This window comes from Notechis scutatus, chromosome 1, assembly GCF_049901735.1.
Source record: "Notechis scutatus isolate UNSWTSFEM ecotype Mainland chromosome 1, rNotScu1.2, whole genome shotgun sequence".
Taxonomy (NCBI): domain Eukaryota; kingdom Metazoa; phylum Chordata; class Lepidosauria; order Squamata; family Elapidae; genus Notechis; species Notechis scutatus.
This window is the reverse complement of record NC_142009.1, coordinates 326,184,549-326,207,936: the sequence shown is the minus strand read 5'-3', so window position 1 is coordinate 326,207,936 and position 23,388 is coordinate 326,184,549. Positions and strand designations below refer to the sequence as shown.

Below are 23,388 nucleotides of genomic sequence, written 5' to 3'. Positions count from 1 at the left end.
CTGGCAGGCAAGAGACCAGAATATAAACTGACAGCAAACTACACTCCTCACTAACACTGATGATGTTACCTAGTTTTAGGTAATGAAACATCTGCAAGAAAACAAGCGCCCAGGACCTCTCATGTAAACCCTGAGATACAAATATTCTCCTTTATTACTAGGACAAATATCTGTCTGAAATGATACAAGGCTTGCTGCTTGAGCAGGGGGTTGGACTAGAAGACCCCCAGGGTCCCTTCCAACTCAGTTATTCTGACCCCCCAGGATACAAAGGGGCTTCTCCTTATCTCCTTTCCACCTGGAGAAGCTGGGGACCAAACCTAAGATCTTGAGGGTGACATAAATTAAGCCACCATCATTATTATCCAACCAAAGGACACGTCTATCTTAACTACTAACAAAGTCAGATGGATTTTTTCCCCACATATTGTGATATATATGGCATTGGGAGGGTTAAATTCAGCAGGATGGCAAAAAGAGTGTCACAGTGCAAGCTCCGCCCCCCTTTTAAATGATGCATGGACATCAGGGGTGGGATTTGACACTCCACTCACCCCTTTGCTGTTTCTGACCACCAATGCTCCCTCCAACACCTGCAGCTGGTGAACAACCTCACTAAGGCTTGAAATGTTGGTTTGCTTCATGCTACAGAATACAGAATAGAGTTGGAAGGCAGCTTAGAGATCTTCTAGTCCAGGGGTCGCCAATCTTTTGGACCTCAGGGACCACCAAGCTCATAATTAAATCCCGTGGACCAGAGACCCTGGGAAAATCCCCAAAAAGGTCTGCAGGAAAATTCCCCACCCCATTTTCCTACTGATCAATCATTCTTTATTTGGGATCGCAGGATACCATCTCCAGCTCCGTTCTTAGGGGGAAAGAGAGAGAGAGAGAGAGACTTTTGGCTTCATGCAAGGAAAGCAGGAGAAGCAGCAGAAGTCTTTCTTTCTCTCCCCCAAACTCCGCCAGAAATGAGTCTTTGTGAGACTTGTTGCGCCGGTGCAGCATCTTGGAGCAGGGTGCCTTGCAACATACACCTGAGGGAGATACACCTGGTGGGACCCAGAAGAAGGGCCTTCTCTGTGGTGGCTCCATCTCTCTAGAACATCATCCACCCAGAGATTAGAATGGCCCCCTCACTAATACTCTTCCGAAAGGCACTGAAGACCTGGTTTTGCCAGCGGGCCTGGCAAAACCCATCAAATGGCTAGTGTGATCTGCTGTCGTCGGGTCGAGGGTGGGAGTTTTTTTTTTTTTTTTTCCAAAATTTTGTACATTACTAATTTTGTTCTATTGTACTTTACTAATATATTTGATTCTTTTAGTTAGTTTTTATTGTTTTTATTTTTATTTTTTGTTTTAAATGTGATTTTACATTGTGTAAGCCGCCTCGAGTCGCCATGGATGAATAGGCGGCAATATAAATCAAATAAATAAATAAATAAGATCCCAAAGACTCATTTCTGGCGGAGTCTGGGGGAGAGAAAGAAAGACTTTTGCTGCTTTCCTTGCCTGCAGCCAACAGCAGAAGAAGAAAGAAGCGGAAAGAAGCAGCCCGGTGGCCAGGCGAGGTGTGTGGAGCAAGTTCCCCCCCTCTGCCCTTTCCCTCTCTCCTCACTACCTCGTGTTGTTTGCAATGCAAGCGTCGCAAACCTTGTGTTCCCGTGGGCCATGTGGATGGTGCAGCCTTGTGTTCCCACACAGTTTGGATTAATTGCTTTGGGGGTGACATTTCTCTGAGGACCACCAAAATTTTATCGCAGATTTCCAGTGGTCCCTGGCCCACTGGTTGGCAACCACTGTTCTAGTCCAACCCCGTTATGTCTATAAATAAGGCAGAAAAGTTCTTGATGAAAGCAAACGCAGAAGTCCTAATTTCTATAGGCTCTACGCTGAAATGTGATCGAGTACCCTTTCTTTTATATGGATTTGCAAATTCTAAAGTAAACGCCCGTCTTTATTTAGAAGGCTTTAATGAACTCTAAGTGCCAGAGCCCACTGTAACTACATAGCCAAAAAGACATTAAGAGTTGTTAATCTAATCTTACGTAGCTTTTTCTCTGGTAATATTACACTAATAACTAGAGCATACAAAACATTTGCTAGACCAATACTCGAATACAGCTCATCAGTCTGGAACCCACATTACGTATCTGATATTAACACAGTTGAGAAAGTCCAGAAATATTTCACAAGAAGAGTTCTTCAATCCTCTACTCATTGCAGAATACCTTATGCCACCAGACTCAAAATTCTAGATCTAGAAAACCTACAACTACGCCGCCTTCGGTCCGATCTAAGTATAGTATGTCAAATCATACATTGCAATGTCCTACCTGTTAATGAATACTTCAGCTTCAACCATAACAACACAAGAGCACACAACAGATACAAGCTCAAGGTTAACCGCACCAAACTTGATTGCAGGAAATACGACTTCAGCAACAGAATGGTTAATGTCTGGAGTACTCTACCTGACTCTGTGGTTTCTTCCCCAAACCCCAAAAACTTTAACCTTAGACTTTCTACTATTGACCTCACCCACTTCCTAAGAGGCCTGTAGGGGGTGTGCATAAGCACACCAACGTGCCTACTGTCCCAGTCCTATTGTTTCTTTTATTTTTTTATTTTTCTTATATGTATCCATGTATTCATAACTATGTTTTTACTTATACTTATTATCTTGTAAGCAATTGACAAATAAATAAAAATAAACAGAATTTTTGTTGCTAAGCAAGGCAGTTGTTATGTGAGCCCTGTCTGATTTTACAACCTTTTTGCCCCGGTTGTTAAGCAAATCGTTGCAATTAAGTGAGGCCTATGATCGTTAGGCGAATCTGGTTCCCCCCAATTGACTTTGCTTGTCAGAACCTGGGAAGGTCACAAATGGTTGTAAGTCAAGGACTACCTGTAGAACAGGGGTCTCCAACCTTGGCAACTTTTAAGACTTGTGGACTTCAACTCCCAGAATTCTCCAGCCAGCTATGTGATGCCAAGGTTGGAGGCCCCTGCTGTAGAAGGTCATCAACAGAATAGAAAGCAAAGGGCCACAACTGTATTTCATACTCAGTAAGAGACACAACCACTAAACATGACAGTTCTTTAGGTAACAATCATGGCTTAATTGCTGTTGTCTTTCTTGCTGGCTTAGACCAGAGGTCTTCAAACTCGACAGCTTTAAGACTTGTGGATTTCAACTCCCAGAATTCCTCCTCCTCCAGTCGTTAGTTCAGGAATTCTGGGAGTTGAAGTCCACAAGTCTTAAGGTTGCCAAGTTGGGGGACCTCTGGCTTAGACGACTGAATCCATCTGCTGCTTCTAACCAATGATCAATGTGGCACCACATGGAGACTTCAAAGGGGGCCACAAAAACATCTTGTCTGGATACGTTCCTTCTTAGCTTCTTATTCAGCAGCAGACAACCTCTGAACCAAGAGACCCCATTACCTATTGTCATGCCTAATAAGGACAGGAGGATCACTAGACTTAGATTTGATTCATGAATCATGCAACCAAACTTCTTCCTTTCCACAATGTCAACCACGTTTCTTCTGGGCCTCACATAACATTACCAAGCTGCCCTGGTGTACAGGCAGTCCTTGAATTACCACCTTTCATTTTAATGACTGTTCAAAGTTACAACAGCTCTGAACAATGTAACTTATGACTGTTTTTCCCCACTTACGACCGAACATAAATTTTGGGCTCAGTTGTGGTTGTAAGTTGAGGACTGCCTGTATTCACAGTGCCCTGTCCTCTGAATCCCTAAGTTCCTTTCCATACCTGTCAAGTGCCAGGGAAATTGGGAGATTGGAGCAGTTCAAATGAGTATAAAGATTTATGGGAAGCTTACGCTGTCTACAAGAATTGGAGCTACAGGCAGTCCTCAATTTACCACCACAATTGAGCCCAAAATTTATGTTGCTAAGTGAGACATTTGTTAAGTGAGTTCTACAACTTTTTTTGGCCACATTTGTTGAATGATTCTCTGCAGCTGTTAAATTAGTAGCATGCTTGTTAAGTGAATCTGGCTTCCCCATTGACTTTGCTAGTCAGATGATCGCAAAAGGGGAGCACATGACCCCAGGATACTGCAACCGTCATAATTATGAACCGATGGTCAAGCATCCAAATGATCATGGGGATGCTACAGCGGTCATAAGTATGAAAAATGGTCATAAGTTACTTGATTTCAGTGCCGTTGCAACTTTGAACGGTCACTAAATGAATTGTTGTAAGTCGAGAACTACCTGTGTTAACAGTCAAGGCAAATGATGCAGGAATTAAGAAGGTATTCAAGGTGGGCTGGAGTTAGATCTCTTGTGGGCCCGCAGCGACTCATGACTAATGACGCGTTTGACCCCTCCATCAGTCGCCTACAATATCACAGCTAAGGACTATTGAGTAAAATTCCCCCCTGAATGGTCCCAATCCTAGGTGACAACCAGCTTGGAAGCCTACCTCTCTCACGGACAAAATATGCCAGGTAGAGGTCAAGCTCCTTGACCGAGACACTGATGTGGTGTGGCTGGACACAGAGGACAGGGTTGGTACACTGTGTGGCCTTGACAAGGCGTTCCCCATCGGTGCTCTCCAGGGGGATTCCTTTGAAGAGGATCACCATGACGAGGTCGAGGCGCCAGACTTTGTCAGCCTGGCGGAGACAGTCGATGCGGCGCATTTTGCCCTTCTGATCAGGGTTGGACAGGACGCAGCACGAGGGCTTCTTCCCCGTGATGGAGAGCACAAAGTCCTCCCGGTACTCGGGGCGGATGTCCTTGCGCAGCTTGGCCAGCAAGCGCGAAGCCCACTTCTGTTTCACTTCCGGCTTCTCGTTGAGCAGCTCATCTTTGACAGCCCGCTCCTCATCTTTCGTCATCCGTTTCTCGTGTTTCTTGAAGTACTTGCGCTTCCGGGCCTGGAGGTTGAACCAGGTGTAGGCGAAGGCCCGGACATGAGGGAGGAGGGCCTCAATGAAAGGATGGAATTCATCCTGAAGGTAAGAAATTAAGAAAAAAAAGAAAAGAAATAGTGGTCAGGCATAAGCTGTGCTTGGAAGTATTGTATCTAGCTGACAAAAGGGCGGGTGTTAAGATTGCCAAGTTCATAGAAACCTGCCTGATTTTTATAATCAGACACCTGAGGCCCTACTCTTCATCTTGTCAACTTACAGATAGTCCTCGACTTGTGATTGGTCGCTTAACAACTGTTTAAAGTTCTGACAAACCTACTTATGGGGCAGTGGTAGGATTCTACCGGTTTGGCCCGGTTCAGCCAAACCGGTATTTTTTTTCCCCCCTCCCAACGATCAGCTGTGCCAGGATCTCCCTCGCTGTCTTACTGCTTCACTCAGGAGGCTTCCCAGAGACCCAGGAGGCAAAAAAAATAGAGCACGGAGGAGTGCTGTGCCCCCCCACCCCTGCGCTCCGTTTTTTACCTTCCTGGGCCTCAGGGAAGCTTTCTGGGAGCAAAAACGACCCCCCCCAGGAGACAAAAAAAAACCTGGAGCGTGTGAGGGGATGGTGTGCTGCACCAAAAAAGAGCAGCCATGCCCACCCAGTCACATGGCCAGGCCCACCTAGCCACGCCCACAAAACCGGTAGTAAAACTATTTGCATCCCACCTCCGTTATTGGGTACCTATGATGTGGATTCTGATGGTCACCCCTCCCTCCATGATCACATGACCGGACATTGGGTGCTCAACCACTTGATCCTGGAGGTAAAGTGGATAAAATGCAATACTGCAGGCTAACTCTGCCCACTGCCAGGAGTTCGATCCTAACTGGCTCAAGGTGGACTCAGCCTTCCATCTTTCCGAGGTGGGTAAAATGAGGAGCCAGACTGTTGGGGGCAATAGGCTGACTCTGTAAACTGCTTAGAGAGGGCTGTAAAGCACTGTGAAGCGCTGTAATAGGCTAAGTGCTAGTGCTATCTCTCCAGAGCACTGAAAGAGATACGCGGCCTCTTTCAGGGTTGAAGCCAGGCCTACCCACCTATTTATAGGAGGCAGTGTCAATGCCCAAGGATGTTTCTCTAGTAGTTTTCACCATCAGGCAGCCTTGAGGTCATTCCTGGGAATACTATCCTCACTTGGTCTTATTAATGCATTTAATTAAATTTGATTAAAATCTTTTGAGCATTTTTTTAGATGAATGCCTGTATGATTGAATGACAGTAACCGCAACAGCAGCCACACTAGTCCTTGACTTATGACAATTGGGACCAGAAATTCCATTGCCTATCAAGTTGGTTGTTAAGTCATACTCTTATTTTACCTTTTTTTGGCATGGTTATTAAGTGAATCACTACAGTTGTTAATTGAACCAAGTGGTCATTAAGCGAATCCAGTAACCCCCCATTGACTTTGCTTGTTGGAAATCAACTGCAAAGGTCACAAATAATGATCACATGGCCCCAGGACATTGCAACCATCATAAATACATGCCGGTTGCTCCCAAATTTTGATCATATGACCACGGGTAGGATATGATGGTCATAAGTATGAGGACCAGTAATAAATCACTTTTTAAACTTTGGACTGTCACTAAATGAATGGTTATAAGTCTAGTGTACAGGTATACTGTACAATAGTAAGTATTTTTCAATATTTTTCTTATCATAAAAGCCACCCGATGTTCCATACTATCTTTCATTCCTTCACGGAATTCAGTACATTAAAACTCTGTGTTTCATACAAGCACAGAGGACAAATTGCTGTATTTTCTTTTAAGGAAAATCTGCCTCAGGAGGCTCCACAGTTGAACAGATACTGCCTGTCAGCCATTTCTCCAGCTTGAGCAAGAGATACTGTCTGTCACCCATGATGCCCTGAGGAGTCGATGGGTCACGGAATCCGTTTGCAGGAACAAAGATAGCAGTGCTTGGACACCAGGTTATCTATGTCCTAAGAGGAAACACAATGCACCAGATTCAGGGCTACCAGCAAAAATTCAACCTAACTACATAAGTAGGTCTAGACAGGGGTGTCCCACCTTGGCAGGCAGCTTTCATTCCCAGCTGACTGGAGAATTCTGGGAGTTGAGGTCCTCAGGTCCTAAAATTGCCAAGGTGGGACACCCTGGTCTAGAACAGGGGTCTCCAACCTTGGCAATTTTAAGACTTGTGGACTTCAACTCCCAGAATTTCTCAGCCAGCTTGCTGGGGAATTCTGGGAGCTGAAGTCCACAAGTCTTAAAGTTGCCAAGGACTTCCATAATTCCTAAGCCAACTGGCTGAGGAATTCTGGGAGCTGAAGTCCACAAGTCTTAAAAGTTGCCAAGGTTGGAGATCCTTGGTCTAAAAGAAAGGGGATGCCCCTGTAAGCATCTGCTCCAATCTCCACAAGATTGAAACCCAGGAAGAGGTGGATTCTCCAGCTTTTGGCTTCAGCCAAGCTTCTTGGCAGTTGTCCCACGTGCTTTGCTTCAACTGAAGAAACAGAGATTTCCCCAGTGAGCCTTCCAACCCCAGCGAGAGAGGACAGTTAAAGAGTTTCCTTTCAGGAAAAGGGAAAGGAAACGAAATGGGCTGCAACAAATTGAGCTGGAAGGTCTGAGTAAGAAGCAGCTGAAAAGACAAACAACAGATACTCTCTTATCCAGAAAACTGATTTCAGGAAAAAGCGATGAGAGGAAAGGGAACCACCTCATGCTGGGCACAGGGACACACGCACATGCACACACACACACACACAGGCAGCCTCATGGGGTCAGCATGAAATTCCACATTGGAGAAGGCTGCTAGATTGATGCCCTGTGCTTTCTGCTCTCCACCCCTCCAACTTTTAGGTTATCATATTGATGTACTTATTTTCACTGTGTTCCTTTGCCGTTATTTATTTATAAAATTTATTTGCACGCCATTTCTATCACAGAAAGGGTCCTTGCTGGATGGAGTGAAGAATTCATGGGAGATTGGATAGACAAGTTATACAGGTTACAAAGACAACTCGATTTCAAAGATGTTACACACATTAAAAAAAAAATCAAACCTTTGATCTACATAGCCCAGGGCTGTTTACAGGTAGTCCTTGACTAGCAATAGCAATAGCCCTTAGACTTATATACCACTTCATGGTGCTTTACAGCCCTCTCTAAGCGGTTTACAGAGTCAGCCTCTTGCCCCCAGCAATCTGGGTCCTCATTTTACCCACCTCGGAAGGATAGAAGGCTGAGTCAACCTTGAGCCCTGGTGAGATTTGAACTGCCAAATTGCAGGCAGATGGCAGTCAGCAGAAGTAGCCTGCAGTACTGCACTCTAACCACTATGCAATCAAGGCTCTTAACATCCATTTATTTAGTAACTGTTACAAAGTTACAATGGCACTAACAAAAGCGACCTATGACCTTTCCCCATACTTATGACTGTTGCCGCATCCCCAGGGTCACGTGATCAAAATTCCACCAGCATGTATTTATGACAGTTGCAGTGTCCCAGGGTGATCACCTTTTGTGACCTTCTGACAAGCAAAATCAATGGGGAAGTCAGAATCATTTAACAACCGTGTTACTAACTTAACAACTGCAGGGATTCATTGAACAATGGGGACAGGAGAAGTTGTAACAACCGTCTTGCTTAGCAATAGAAATTTCGGGTGCAATTGTGGTTTTAAGTCAGAGATCTCCAAACCTGGCAACTTTAAGACTTGTGGACTTCAACTCCCAGAATTCCTCAGCCAGCAAATCTGGCTGAGGAACCACAAGTCTTAAAGTTGCTAAGTTTGGGGACCCCTATTTTAAGTTGAGGCATCCCTGCACCTGGGTTGACCTCCCTGCACCTGGTTTCAATCTGGAGCCCTTTCCCAGCTGAACCAAGAGCTATCAACAATTAAATCTGGGACCAGTGTGTAAGGCCAAGCAAGGCCCCCACAAAACTCTGTTGCCCTGTCTTCAGAATTTTACCTGGCTCAGATACAACCATGTCATACACTTAAAAGTGTATTCACAAGATTAAAAGGACAGGCTGTGGAGCTCTCTTGTGTTCCTGCACCACACCCAGCCCTGCCCTCCCTATAGCGAAGGATGGACTTCTACAGCGGGAAGCCTATTGCCCCATGTTGCTCCCAGTATGATTTTCAACTAGGTCATTCTGTTTAAATTATGGTGAGAGATCATGTGATTACAGTGGGTTTAGTCTGAAAGATATTAACTTCCAACGCATACAAGATGGTACGATAATGTTAGGAAATTGTGCCATATAACACTAATAACTAGAGCATACAAAACATTTGCTATACCAATACTCGAATACAGCTCATCAGTCTGGAACCCACATTACGTATCTGATATTAACACAGTTGAGAAAGTCCAGAAATATTTCACAAGAAGAGTTCTCCACTCCTCTACTCGTTGCAGAATACCTTATGCCACCAGACTCGAAATTCTAGATCTAGAAAACCTACAACTACGCCGCCTTCGGTCCGATCTAGGTATAGTATATAAAATCATACATTGCAATGTCCTACCTGTTAATGAATACTTCAGCTTCAACCATAACAACACAAGAGCAAACAATAGATACAAAGTCAAGGTTAACCGCACCAAACTTGATTGCAGGCAATACGACTTCAGCAACAGAGTGGTCAATGTCTGGAATACTCTACCTGACTCTGTGGTTTCTTCCCCAAACCCCCAAACCTTTAACCTTAGACTTTCTACTATTGACCTCACCCCTTTCCTAAGAGGTCTGTAGGGGGTGTGCATAAGAGCACCAATGTGCCTACTGTCCCTGTCCTATTGTTCCTTTTATTTTTTTTCATTTTTCTTATATGTAGCCATGTATTCATAACTATGTTTTTACTTATACCTATTATCTTGTAAGCAATTGACATAAATAAATAATAAAAAAAAACACATTACTACAGTTCTCATTGTAATTATCTGTGAATATCTGATAGGTGCTATCATGTTAGCCCAAACAGTGCATTATTTTTTTGCAGTAATTTTTTGAATCAAAGTACCTAAAATCAGCTAATTTAAAGAACATGTAAAAAAAAAAAATCCGGGATCCATGACTCTTGCGGAATTGATGTTCAGACCAGTTTTATTGACAAAGTTGTGGCCATTGAGGAATCCCTGCGATCACGTGATTGCGATTTCCGATGCTTCCTGCAAGTTTCCCACAAGAAAAATCAGTAGGATAGACAGCAGGAAGTCGGAATATTACTGACTAATATTTGCTTGCCACTACAACTATTTTTCTATTGATGATATACATTCTTCTTAGATGATCACAGGACTCTCCTACATTGGGATGATAAAAAAATAATACGGCCAGCTAAAAATTAATGTTCATTCTGATCATATCAGACTGCACTACTTTCCTCTCAAAGGCTATATATACTACTAAAAACTCTTGTGTCTGTAACCCTTAACTGGACAAAACTTTTATTTATTTATTTATTCACTCACTCATTTTATTTGTCAAGCATGTAGATAACAGATATAATTAGAACATGATTATGATTACATAAAACGGGTACAAATAAAAGGGGACATTAGGACAGGGACGGTAGGCACATTGATGCGCTTATACACGCCCCTTACAGACCTCTTAGGAATGGGGTGAGGTCAACAGTTGACTGTCTAAGGTGAAAGTTTTTGGGGTTTGGGGAAGAAACCACAGAGTCAGGTAGTGCATTCCAGGCATTGACCACTCTGTTGCTGAAGTCTTACTTTCTGCAATCGAGTTTGGAGCGGTTTACATTGAGTTTTTTATCTATTGTGTGCTCATGCATAGTTGTGGTTGAAGCTGAAGTAGTCATTGATAGGTATTCTCTGAATTGTGAGGCAAACATTTTTGAACCAAGGCACCTCAAAGGGGCTAACTTACAGAATGCAACCAAAATCTGAGACCCATTAACCCGGTGGAACTGAAATTTGACAAATTTGTGGGTGCTTTAGTGTCACTGTGTGGTTTGGCCACTGGTTAATCATCCGGAGGCCTGGTACACCACCCCTTCTTCGGTTGCTGAAGATCAGGTAGGCCGGTCCCACCCTTGTCTTCCAGAAGCTATGTAGACAATTCCTACCATTAAGCTACTATGATATCTCCCTTGGGTTGTTTAGAATGATTCTAAAGCCAAGGGATTCAGAGCCTAAGCAGGGTTTTTTTTTTTGTTTTTTTTTTGAGGTTTCTCTGTGTGGACAGATAAATCAAAAAGCAATGGCAATGGATCAAGATGACATTCCTGATGCTGTTACTTAAAATCTGGTTCTCCTTTTGAACTCTTGAAGATATTCCACCAACAGCCAGCATTACTACTCTACCCCAGTGCCAAAATGATTTGGCCTCTGCAAAAAGTTACTTGGCATGGCTGGCTTCCTCATGCAGCTGGAGATAGCAATCAAAGGTCAACATGACCCTGCTTTCCGCACTGAAAAATCTACTGCTTATTTAAGTCGTGCAACATTAATTGCACACAAACCGGCAGTGATAGAGCGAGCATGAATAAAAGAATCCATCCAGAGATACAAATGTAAGAAAACCTCCCTTCGTTGTTTCAGGGGAGAAGAAATGTTTTATTAAAATAATTTCACTCTCTGGATCAGTTGTTTTCCAAACTTGGCAACTTTAAGATGTGCTGACTTCAATTCCCAGAATCCCCTAGCCACCTTGAGCATTTTGGGGAGTTGAAGTCCACACACGTTATATAAGTTGTCCAGTTTGAAAACACGGTTTTAAATAGAAATGCCAAGCCATGGACTGAATGAGATCCCAAAGGATCCTGAGATTGCCCCATTGAATTTGGGCTGCAAAGTGGCCAAATCAGAATACTACGTTTTGCTTTTCAGAAATTAAAGGTGGGGATGGAAATATCTAGGAGACTTCTCACTTCCATTGCAAACCTTAATATCCTAAAAAAGAAAGTCATTGAAAATTGGAGACCAAAATCCTGCCACTTGAAAGTTTCCTTCTGCCTTCCAAAATTTGGGAAGCTGAGTTACAACCACCAGCCCCTCAGCTGTTTTTCATTGCTGACTTATTTCAACTTTAAAATATTAATGTAACCACACTAACCAAAATTGAATTTTGCAAAAGGGCTGGATTATATAAATTAAATGAAACATGAATTTTTCATTTCCAGTAATCTCCGGTTATTCAAAACGGCAGGAAAGAGCTGATAGACTCATCTCACAATTCCTGTAACAGACGACATAATTCTGAGTCCCCAGATGTAGAGTATGTTGTGCCCAAATGTAGGCAATGGTTGTTGAGCAATTTAAAATAGTCTCTTTTAAGAAGGGAAACCCGAAAGAAGAAAGCATACAATCCAGTGTTTCTCAAACGTGGCCACTTTTAAGATGTATGGACTTCAATTCCAGAATTGAATTCTGGGAGCTGAAGTCCACACATCATATTAAGTTGCCAAGTTTGGGAAATATTAACCAAGAGCATTCAAATTTTTTTCGTAGCTTCTCCTTACTATCTGGGATTTTAACAGTGGAATAATAATGTTTTCAATCCCTTTTGGTTTGTATATGAGGCTAATTTGGAGGAATTTGTTATTCCCCACAAATAAAAAGTAGGGGAAATTTTAAGTGCTCCACTAAGTCTAATGTATCTCTATTTACGTGGCAATCATGTAGGCTTATGTGTACACACACTCACACAAACACACACACACACACACACATTAATATGAGAAAAAAACAATGCTAGTCTATATTCTCTGTTATTGTCCATACTGATGATGCATTTTTCTTCATTATCTTCTCTTCCTATCTTTCTCTTAGCATTATATTAAATGTGCACTCAATGTGAAACATATGAGCTATGACGCAGCTTCTATTTCCATTGGTAATTCACTTTTCTGTCTTTTTCTTGTTTATATCCAGCCCAGAAACAACTTTAGCAACAGATTTACAATACAGGCAGTCAGTCCTCAACTTACAACAGTTCCTTTAGTGACCATTCAAAGTTACAACAGCACTGAAATTATGACCAGTCCTCCCACTTAACAATCATCACAGCGTCTCCATGGTTACACGATCAAAATTCAGGCACTTATATTTAGGACAGTTGTAATGTCCTGGGGTTATGTGATTGTTATTTGTAACCTTCTAAACAGACTTCCAACAGGCAAAGTCAATGGGGGAAGCTGGATTTGCTTAACAACTGCATGATTCACTTAACAACTGCAGTGATTTGCTTAACAACCGTGGCAAGAAAATCAAATCACTTAACAATTGCCTTGCTTTGCAACAGAAATTCTGGCCCCAATTGGGGTCATAAGTCAACGACCACCTATATAGTAAATGCATAATCAATAAACACAACAAGAACTCTTGACATATTCTTCTAAGGAGATGCATTAAAGTTCTTTTCGTATGCCGATTGCCAAATCCTTCATCATCTGCACCTCTATAACTGTCTGGTTTGGTTCTGCAACCCAACATGACAGACACAGACTTCAGAGAGTAATTAGGACTGCAGTAAAAATTATTACTACCAACCTGCCTTCAATCGAGGACCTGTATACTGCACCAGTCAAAAAGAAGGCTGTGAAAATACTTACAGACCCCTCACATCCCGGACATAAACTGTTTCAACTCCTTCCCTCAAAACGACGCTATAGAGTAGTGCACACCAGAACAACTTGACACAAGGACAGTTTTTTCCCGAATGCCATCACTCTGCTAAACAAATAATTTCCTCAACACTGTTGAACTATTTACAAAGTCTGCACTACTATTACTGTTAATCTTCTCATCACTCCTTATCACCCATCCCCTTCCACTTGTAACTCTATGACTGTAACTTTGTCCTTACGATTTATATTGACTGTTTCCTAGTATGATTTGATTGCTTATTGTACCCTATGACTATCATTTAGTGTTGTACCTGATGATTCTTCACTCATGTATCTTTTCTTTTATGTATACTGAGAGTATTTGCACCAAGACAAATTCCTTGTGTGTCCAACCACACTCGGCCAATAAAGAATTCTATTCTATTCTATTCGTGCAGGTAAGCAACCTATAGACAAAATGAAGGATTTCACAGCACCCCAAAGCCCAACATGTATTATGGTATCATCTTTCACAAATTACTCCCAATGCATTAACCAAGATGACACAATACATTTTGTTATTTTTGCTCAGTTACCCCTCTGAAAATGCTACCAAAAATAATCTTGATGCATTCGGACCAATGATTGCATCAATGTGTTTTTCTGCTGAATGTTTTATCAATGCCCATTATTTATTTACTTTCCATAGCTATATACAGCTGCCTGAAAGCAATTTCTGGGCAGTTCACAATGCCAAAATAAAAGGGCACAATTAAAAACATGGTTTTCAAGATATTACACACTGTGAATGTAGAACAAGGGCCTGTGAAAAATAACTGATAGAAGCCCCGAAAAGGAAAAGATTTGATTGTGTTCACATGTACTAAGCCAGTGGTTTGGCTGATTATGGCTTAATGCATAGTATGCGCTGAGAGCTTGAATTCTCTGCTTTCCAGAGAACCAAAAGATAGAAATAACTCCCAAACAGGTAGCATCTATCCATCTTTGGCTATCTCAAAAAGCTAAGCAGGGTCAGAGCGATTACGACCTGGATGGGAGATTATATCAGTGCTTTTGACTAGGCTGGAAAGTTTTTTTTTTTAAATGATTAAAGTGTTAATTGCTACTTCTGCATTATCATCAACAAAGCTGCATGGAAGTATCCATAAAATCACCAATGTGTCATCCAAACAGGCTTTGGCCCTTTCACTTTGAGCTACCGTAGTTAGCTTCTTTTTTTTCAAGGATATTTTTGTCGCAGATTTATTGGGGGCAAAAATTAAAAAAAACCAAATCCCACAGTTAGGAAACCATTGGTAGTTAATCATGGAGCAATGCAGAAACCCCACGGCACCAATTTTGATGGCTCCATATGAGCTAGAACTAGATCCATTTCGCAAATAGGAGAACAAACAGAAATCACTTCCCTCTTCTGTCACCATTTAGTCTGTTTCTCTTCTTGAGGTTACATTGGATAATCAAACCATCCTGTCTAATCAGCACAAATATCCAGTTTGGGCATGTCTGTTGCTGCTAAAATAGATTTAATTTTACTCAGTAACACAGGCTTTCTTTGAATTTAAAATAATGATCATATTTCAGATATGTTGCCAAGAAGGAATCTCATAAAAACACTGTATGGATTCCGAATGGTTAAGCTGGGGAGAGAGAGGCTCAGTTCCAAAATGCACATGAGCTATATATGCTTCTCAAAAGCATACGCCTTTTAATAAAATGTGTTAGCTCAAAAAGGTGCTACATAACTCCTGGTTTTTTCAGCAGCAGCTCCAAAAAATATTCTAACATGCCTCCCTCACAACGGAGAGCATCCAATTAATTTTGAAAACTGTTGTCCCAGTGGTGGGATTCAAAAAATTTTACTATCAGTTCTGTGGGTGTGGTTTGGTGGGCGTGGTTTGGTGGGCGTGGCAGGGGAAGGATACTGTAAAATCCCCATTCCCTCCCCACCCCAGTAACCTGCTTTCCAGCTCCGTTCTCCTGTGCAGGGTAACAAAAGAAGACCCAGCCGATCAGCTGGGACCTGGGAAGCAGAGAATAGATGGGAGCGGAGCCAGCCAGAGGTGATATTGGCCGGTTCTCCGAACTACTCAAAGTGTCCGCTACCGGTTCTCCAGAACTGGTCAGAACCTGCTGAATACCACCTCTGCTAATCCCACCTTTTTCGTTTCTTTGCAATCTTTCCTACCCTTCATGCAGGCTATTAAATTCTCTGGTCAGTGTTGGAAAGGGACAGGGTCTGCTATTAGAGACCACTGCGCCACCACAGTATAGAGAAATGTTTAGAATGTACAGGTAGTCTTCGACTTAGAACAGTTCATTTAATGACCAAAGTTACAACGGCACTGAAAAAGGTGACTTATGACCGTTTTTCACAGTTACGACTGTTGCCGCATCCCCATGATTGTGTGATCAAAATTCAGGTGCTTGGCAGCTGGTTCATACCTATTACTGTTGCGGTGTCCTGAGGTCATGTGATCATGTTTTACAACCTTCTGACAAGCAAAGTCAAAGGGGAAGCCAGATTCACTTAACAACCGGGTTACTAACTTACCAATTGCAATGATTGATTAGGGAAGACAAGAAAAGTCATAAAATGGAGTAAATCTCACTTAACAAGTGTCACTTAACCACAGAAATTTGGGGCTCAGTTGTGCTCGTAGGTCGTGGACTACCTGTTGTATTTGCAAGCTATTTCTGCTGACTGCTGACTGCCAGCTGTTTGGCAGTTCACCGGCTCAAGGCTGATTCAGCCTTCCATCCAGTAAAATGAGGACCCAGATTGTTATACAATAGTATATTATATTAAACAGTATATTATACTGTTTAATATACTGTTATATATTATATACCAGTGGTGGCTAGCCTTTTTGGGCTCCTGTGCCAAAAATTGTACATGCACTTGCACGCTCGCACTCACGTGCCAGCAGCCAGAAGGCAATGCGCACTCCACCCACGTCCCCTATGCATGCGCATGCAATCTCCCCACCTACCTCCTTACCTGCACTGCGCCTCACAGCTGATTTTCGGCCGGTTTGAGACCTTTTCGGCCTCCCAAAGGCTTGAGGAAGGCTTCTGCAGGCTTCTGCAAGCTTTGTAGACCGAAATCTAGCCCCATTTCGTCACTTTCTGTTTTTCCGAAAATACCGGAAGTGACGGAACGGGGCTAGATTTCGGCCTACAAAGCTTGCAGAAGCCTGCAGAAGCCTTCCTCAAGCCTTTGGGAGGCCGAAAAAGGCCTCAAACCGGCCAAAAATCAGCTGTGAGGCGCACACATGTGCAGTGAGGTAAGTTTGCCTGAGCTCGCATGCCAGCACAAATGACTCTGTGTGCCACCTGTGGCACGCGTGCCATAGGTTCACCATCACGGTTATATACTGATTTTGTAAACCGCTTAGAGAGGGCTGTAAAGCACCGTAAAGCTACATATACATCTAAAAGCTACTGCTATTGCTATTTGAGTAGGGGGTTGGACTAGATGACCTCCAGGGTCCCTTCCAACCCCACATTATTCTATGTTCTAAAAGAAGAAACCCCCCCCCCCGTACAAAAAGCTGCAATTTCCACAGCAAGGTCAGAAGAGGACACCATTCCACAAGCGCCATGTAAGGTAAGAAGAGGTCAAGCCAGGTGAGGTCTCTGTGGGAGTAATTCATTAGCCCCAGTGTACATCTGTGTTTGGTCTCGGATAATCCCTGACTGGATTTCAACCATCCATGACTGTACACACCCACCCTAGCTTTCTGATCAGCCCCCTCCCTTCCCCTCTTTAAAGCTTTCCCCAGTTTCAGCATGATGAATGTCCTTGCTTTCTGTGATCCTGGCCAACTGTAAATTGATAATATACCACTGCAAAAAGAAAAAAAATAAAGAAAAAAATTAGAAGAAAATAAAAAAAAAATGTACCAAAGTCCAGACTTCAGATAATCTAGAAACAGGAGCAAAATCGAGGCTGCCAAAAGAATCCCAGCTGGCCTTTGTCAAAAAAATCCTAGTTTGTAACAGGGCAGGATCCAAAGTGAAGCAAGAATATATTGTCGTTAAGCAACATTGCTTAATATTCATCTGGATCTTTCATGCACTTACTTACTAGCTTACTAGCTGCTTCACCACATTTGAGAATAAATGACGCTCGTTTTCTACCAAGACGGAGCTGCAGGAGGGAAGCGTGTTTAAAACTGTTTTGTAAGTCCATGGTAGAAGTGAAGTGTGTAACTGCCATCTTTCTGATCCATCATTAACAACAAAGCTATGCCAGCTCTTCCAGTATAAACAGCTGTATAAATAGGGAATGACTGGTGATATTTCACATTAAAAATGCAGTCCTGCATAAGGCCGTGTTTCCCAACCTTGGCAATCTTAAGACGAGTGGACTTCAACTCCCAGAATCCCCCAGAGTTGAAGTCCAACCTTCTTAACATTGCCAAGGGTGAGAAACCTTGGCATAAGGACAATATTGGGGAGCAGATATTATTAGTAAGTATTAGTAAACAGAATAACAGAGTTGGAAGGGACCTTGGAGGTCATCTAGTCCAACCCCCTGCTCGAGCAGGAGAGTCTAATCCTGGTTGTATATGCCAGTGATGGCTAACCTTTTCATTGTCGTGTGCTGAAAGTGCGTGCAGGTGCCTGCACCCATAATGCAACGCACGCACACCTCCCTGCCCCCTTGCACGTGCATGTGACACCCCCACGCGCACTGCATGCCTCCGTGCATGTGCGCACATGTCATGCATGTGCTTCACTTCCTCATGTATGCGTGGCAGATACCTGACAATTAGCTGGCTGTTGGGAGGCGCGCACACATGCGCAATGCAACTCTTCCGGGTGACGGCTGGCATGCCGGCAGAAATGGCTCTGCGTGCCACTTCCGGCACACATGCCATAGGTTCGCCATCATGGATATATGCAGTAGATATGGTTTACTAACTTTCAGCAAAATAAAAATAAAGCACATCAAAGTTTGTAGCCCTCTTCCCTGGTCTGCACCCAGTTCACACGTACAAAGATATATTGACTGTGTGAATGCTGGAAATTGTAACTCGACTGCAGCTGGCTCAAAAAAGCTGATTTAAAAACTTTTGAGGAAGGAAACCTGGGAGACGGAAAGACCATTAAAAGTCCAGAGTCTAAAACCATCCAAGCGTACTTGTGATTGACATCCTTTGTTTCCTTCCTTGTCTTTTCTTACAATTTGCAAAGAGAGACTAAACGATCGTCCTTTGCTGAATTATACAGAAAAGGCAAAAGTTTGGCAATACAGATTTAAAACATACAGGTAGCCCTTGACTCACAACAGTTCGTTTAGTGACCGGCAGTGGAAAAAGTGACTTAAGACCATTTTTCACACGACCATTGCAGCATCCCCCACGGTTGAATCCCACCCCTGTATATGATTAATGAGAATCTGTTGAAATGGATGAACATTTGGAATGTATGAATATAGCCAAGACTTGTTTTTGTACTCTCAGAAAACGATGGTGAATTGTACCAATTTATTTTCTTTTTATAGATATATTTGTATTTTAATATTTTAATTTCAATAAAAGCTTTTTAAAAGAAAAAAGAAATATGTAAGAATACACAATGTAAGCAATATCACTATCGGACTGTATGTGATTATAGTTTAAAGCGTAAATGTAATAGAGTGTTATGGTACAACTATGAAAACAATAGTTATTATAATGATGACATACAATACTATGTATTTAAAAGATACTGCACTGTATGACTATGAGAATAATGGTTATAACCAGGGTGCATACTATGATGTATATTTAAAAAGGACTAGAAGTAGCCAGTACACTGCCATTATAAAACTGGAAATGTGGCAAATAATAACAAAAAATGTACAATAAAAATATTTTAAAAAAGAAAATGTCTAAGAACTGGCTCACACAGAGCTTTGATATGTCTGGCAGGCAGGTTTCAATAAACAGATAGGAAATAGATACTGACTCAATGACAGTAGATTTAACACCCCTTGAAAGCAGTTCAACTCCCGCTCAATTCAAAACCAATGCTGTGTTTTAATATTTCTCAACCTTGACATCTTGAAGAAGAAGAAGTAAGCTGGCTGGGGAATTCTGGGAGTTGAAGTGCCCACCTGTTCAAGGTGTCAAGGTTGAAAAACATGGCTCTATTCAGCTAACATCTGTAAACTCCTAGGGTTAATAGCCATGTCTTCTGCACAACAAAAGTGACCAAGTTTCAAAACCATCACCCAAAGGTAGATAGAAGAGAAAAGTGGACTCAGAATCCAGACATTCTGTAGGTAGTTCTTGACTTACGACCACAAATGAGCCCCAAATTTCCACTACTAAGCAAGACTTTTATTAAAAGGGGATCACATGACCCCCAGACATTACAACCATCATAAATATGAACCGGTTGCCAATCATCCAAACTTGATCACATGACTTTGGAGATGCTGCAACAGTTGTAAGTGGGAAAAAGAGTCATGTCACTTTTTTTCAGTGCCATTGTAACTTCGAAGGGTCACTAAATGAATTGTTGTAAGTCAAAGATTACCTGTACTTGGAAATGGATACTCTGAAGGTTGGCTCTGGAAGCAGAGTTTCCATAATTTAAAAAAGAGTGCAAGATAAAGGCTGAAAGTCCAACATTGTTTTCCAAAAATAAGAGAGGTGAGTCCAATCGATGTTGGTAAAAAAGATAATTCACAGCAGCTGGTTGGTGGTGTTTGATCAAAGAAAACAGAAAGCTGAGTAAGGCAGGAGCCACGAAAATGTGAAGTAGCTTCAAATATGTATGTGGGATAAAAAGCACACACCCTATTTTAGGATTTTTTAACAGCTGGGCCATCAGTCCCAACCACACCCCTGCAGTAAAGATTAGACTTATTTTCTTTTTTGGGGGGGAGGGGGGGTAAATTTTATTTGAGTTTTCACAAAGAGAAAAAAAATACAAATAAAACATCTTTTTTGAAAGTAGTGTTAGGAATATAAGTCACCTAACAGGTATTTGGGTTAGAAATATATAAACCAGGATAAACATTTTAGTACTCTGTCTTTAAGAGATTGCAAAAACTGCAATTGGGTGTGGTTTTTGAAACGGCCATAAGATGGGGCCAGAAACCTGGATTGTCTTAGTCTTAGTCTCAGAAGAGAGTGTGTCTGAGTGAGTATCTCTGTTTCCTTCTGTTGGAAAATATTGCCGTTCCTCCATGTTTCCTAATTGACTGATATTACTGGATTTAATGTAAGTCTGTTACTGAACTGTTTTTTGACACTGGACTTTGATATTTGGATTATCCCTGGATTGAAAACTGACTGATTTAACTTGTGAATGACTTTGGATTGCTTATTTTGGACTTTGCTTAAACCTTAAACCTTTGCTTAAACCTACATTTACTGTACAGTGTATCTGTGTGCTCTGTGTGTATTATTCCAACACTACTCTCTATCTGTCTCCCTGTATGCGCTCATTCTCCTAACGGGTTACATTTCTTCGTACAGACACAAATTCAGGTTCATGCTCATTTTTATATTCTATTCCATATCTTATTACTATTTTACATTTTCTGCATAGCTTCTCCCCTCTTTTAATTTTCTCAATTTTATTTTAATTATCTCATCTCAATTCAAATCATTGTATTTATATTTTTTTGTCTGTCCTGTTTCAATTATCAATTATCTTTTCTCATTAAACAAAATTTCTCCTGTAGTTACTGATTGGAGTATGACGCCTTTATATCTTTCCCCTAAAATTGTAACATTCAATATAATACATAACTTCCATTCGGATTCTGCTTGGTACATTCTTAAAATACACACTGTATTCTTAAAAAAAGAAAAAATTATAAATGTATATAATTAAAACATTCCATTCCAATTCAATTCTATCATTAATATTAATATTCATTAAAGTCTTAACATCTTTAACATTACTTTTCAATTAAATATCATACTTCTATGGGAACAATTATAAGCTTTCCATAGTTAATCCCCCCCCCTTCACTTATATTTTATAAAACATTAACTAATTAAAATGTTCCCGTTCCTTCCTAATTCAATTTTCTCATTTATTTCACTTATTTTATTCACAAACATTTCACTAAATTACACTATTTTATCCCTCATTTTAATCATACATTGTTTCCAATTTTCTAAAGTTATTTTTATTACTAATATAACAATACAATCTTATGTACCTTTACAGAATCCCTTTTTCAGTTAGATTTTCACCCATTATCTCTAAATAGGTCCTGTTTCTCTATATCTTGTCTCTATATCCAGTCCTTTGTAACTTCTTTTCCTTTCCTTCTTCCCTCTCTTCTTCTCTCTTCCCTAATTTTACCCCCTTGTCTTTCTACCTCTATTTCTCTCTTCTGTATTCCCCTTTTCTGTTGCTTTCCAGTATTATACTTATTTTTTGAATTATTTTTCTTTTCTTTGGTTGTTTTTTTAAGTCTTAAATTCTCCATTCTCTTTCCCCCCTTTCCTTTTTCTTCCCCACATAAAATTGCTTGTTCATTAAAGATGGCTTCTTCTTTGTCCCAGTCTTCTTGTTTTGCAGTCTTTTCTTGTTGTTTCTCATAGTTCCAAATCTCCATTTCTAAGAATTGAAAAACGAAGCCAAAAGAATCCTTCCCTTCTTGTGCATCTTCTTTGTACTTTTTAAGTTCCATTTTCAATTCATCCAGAAGTGATGCCATTGTATAAATTTTTAAACAACCACCTGATTGATTTTAGTCATTCAAATATAATAACCAAGAATCCAAAGATCACCAAATAATCGAAATACACGCAAGCTGTTTCTTTTTTGCTCTTTTTTTTTCACTTTCTCTTCCTGGGGTTAGTATTTAGTTGCAAAGTTTCAGTTAAAATGTATCTTTTAGAAGTCTTGTTGAAGTTTTACTGTAGATTCTTTTTAATTCCAGGCAGTCTCCTACCTCTTCCAGATCCTGCCCTTATTCTTTTTCTCTCCCTTCCTGCTTATGAAAAAGAAAAATTTTAATGTCCAGAAATCTTTATTATCCCTTTGGCATTTTGTTTTATTTTCAGCTTAATTGCCTATTGATGTCAAAGCGGATTTTTCCGATTTCTTATTTAAGTCTCTTAGTTGTCAGTATAGGGAAGGAGAGAGAAGAAGAAAAAAAAGCCAAACCTTTCCCTTTTCACTTTCCTTCGCTGCTTCCGACTCTTCTTTGGGAGCGATGTTATTTTTTGTAAGTTTAAATTCCAGGGTACCTTAGTTGTTGCTTTTACAGCCAAAACTTTCACTTCTTATCTTCCTCCTGCACATTCTTTTCCGGTCGAGTTCTTCTTTGTGGTGGCCATTTCTGACCACCGCTGCAACTGCCTTCGGGAAAGGGAGTAGTGGCCAGCTGAGGAGGAGAGATGCGGCTCTCCTCAACCCTGCTGGCGGTTTCCCCCACCCCTTCACCACCTCTACGGGGTGGCTTAGCCCCAAAACCAGCTGGCTCGGGGCGCTCCAGCGGCAAGACCAGACAGAAACCGCGCACAATCGCGGATTTCTATCTGTCGCCGAAGCCCTTCAAACCGGAAGTCCAAGATTAGACTTATTTTCCTGGTTTCTTTCTATTATTGTTTTACTTATTACTTGCTTCTATTCCATCTTAATTCTTTGTCACAAGAATACCTGCACAGAACTCCTGACATGCGAAGTCCTACAAGTTCATCACTTTTCTGTCTAAAGAAATCATCATGTTATGCTTTTATACACATTGATTTTGTTGTAGTGGTTCTTTGATGCAAATAGAAGCAGTCAAAATGCTTTTTGCACTGCAGTTTGCTAATCTAAAAATGGAGCCCCAAATACAGGTAAAAAATACTATTTGAAAATGATTATCTGATTGAATACACAGTCATATCA

At 41.3% G+C, this 23,388-nt stretch overlaps 1 protein-coding gene across 5 annotated transcripts in view; it reads right to left on the bottom strand.

Annotated features, from left to right (window-relative positions):
* Positions 1–23,388, bottom strand: part of NFIC (nuclear factor I C) — a 181,673-nt gene that overhangs the window by 98,951 nt on the left and 59,334 nt on the right. For all 5 annotated transcript variants that reach the window (XM_087952604.1, XM_087952605.1, XM_087952603.1 and 2 more), the window contains exon 2: positions 4,462–4,993. In XM_087952604.1, the coding sequence (XP_087808730.1) occupies positions 4,462–4,993 (532 nt within the window). The remainder of the gene's footprint in view (positions 1–4,461; positions 4,994–23,388) is intronic.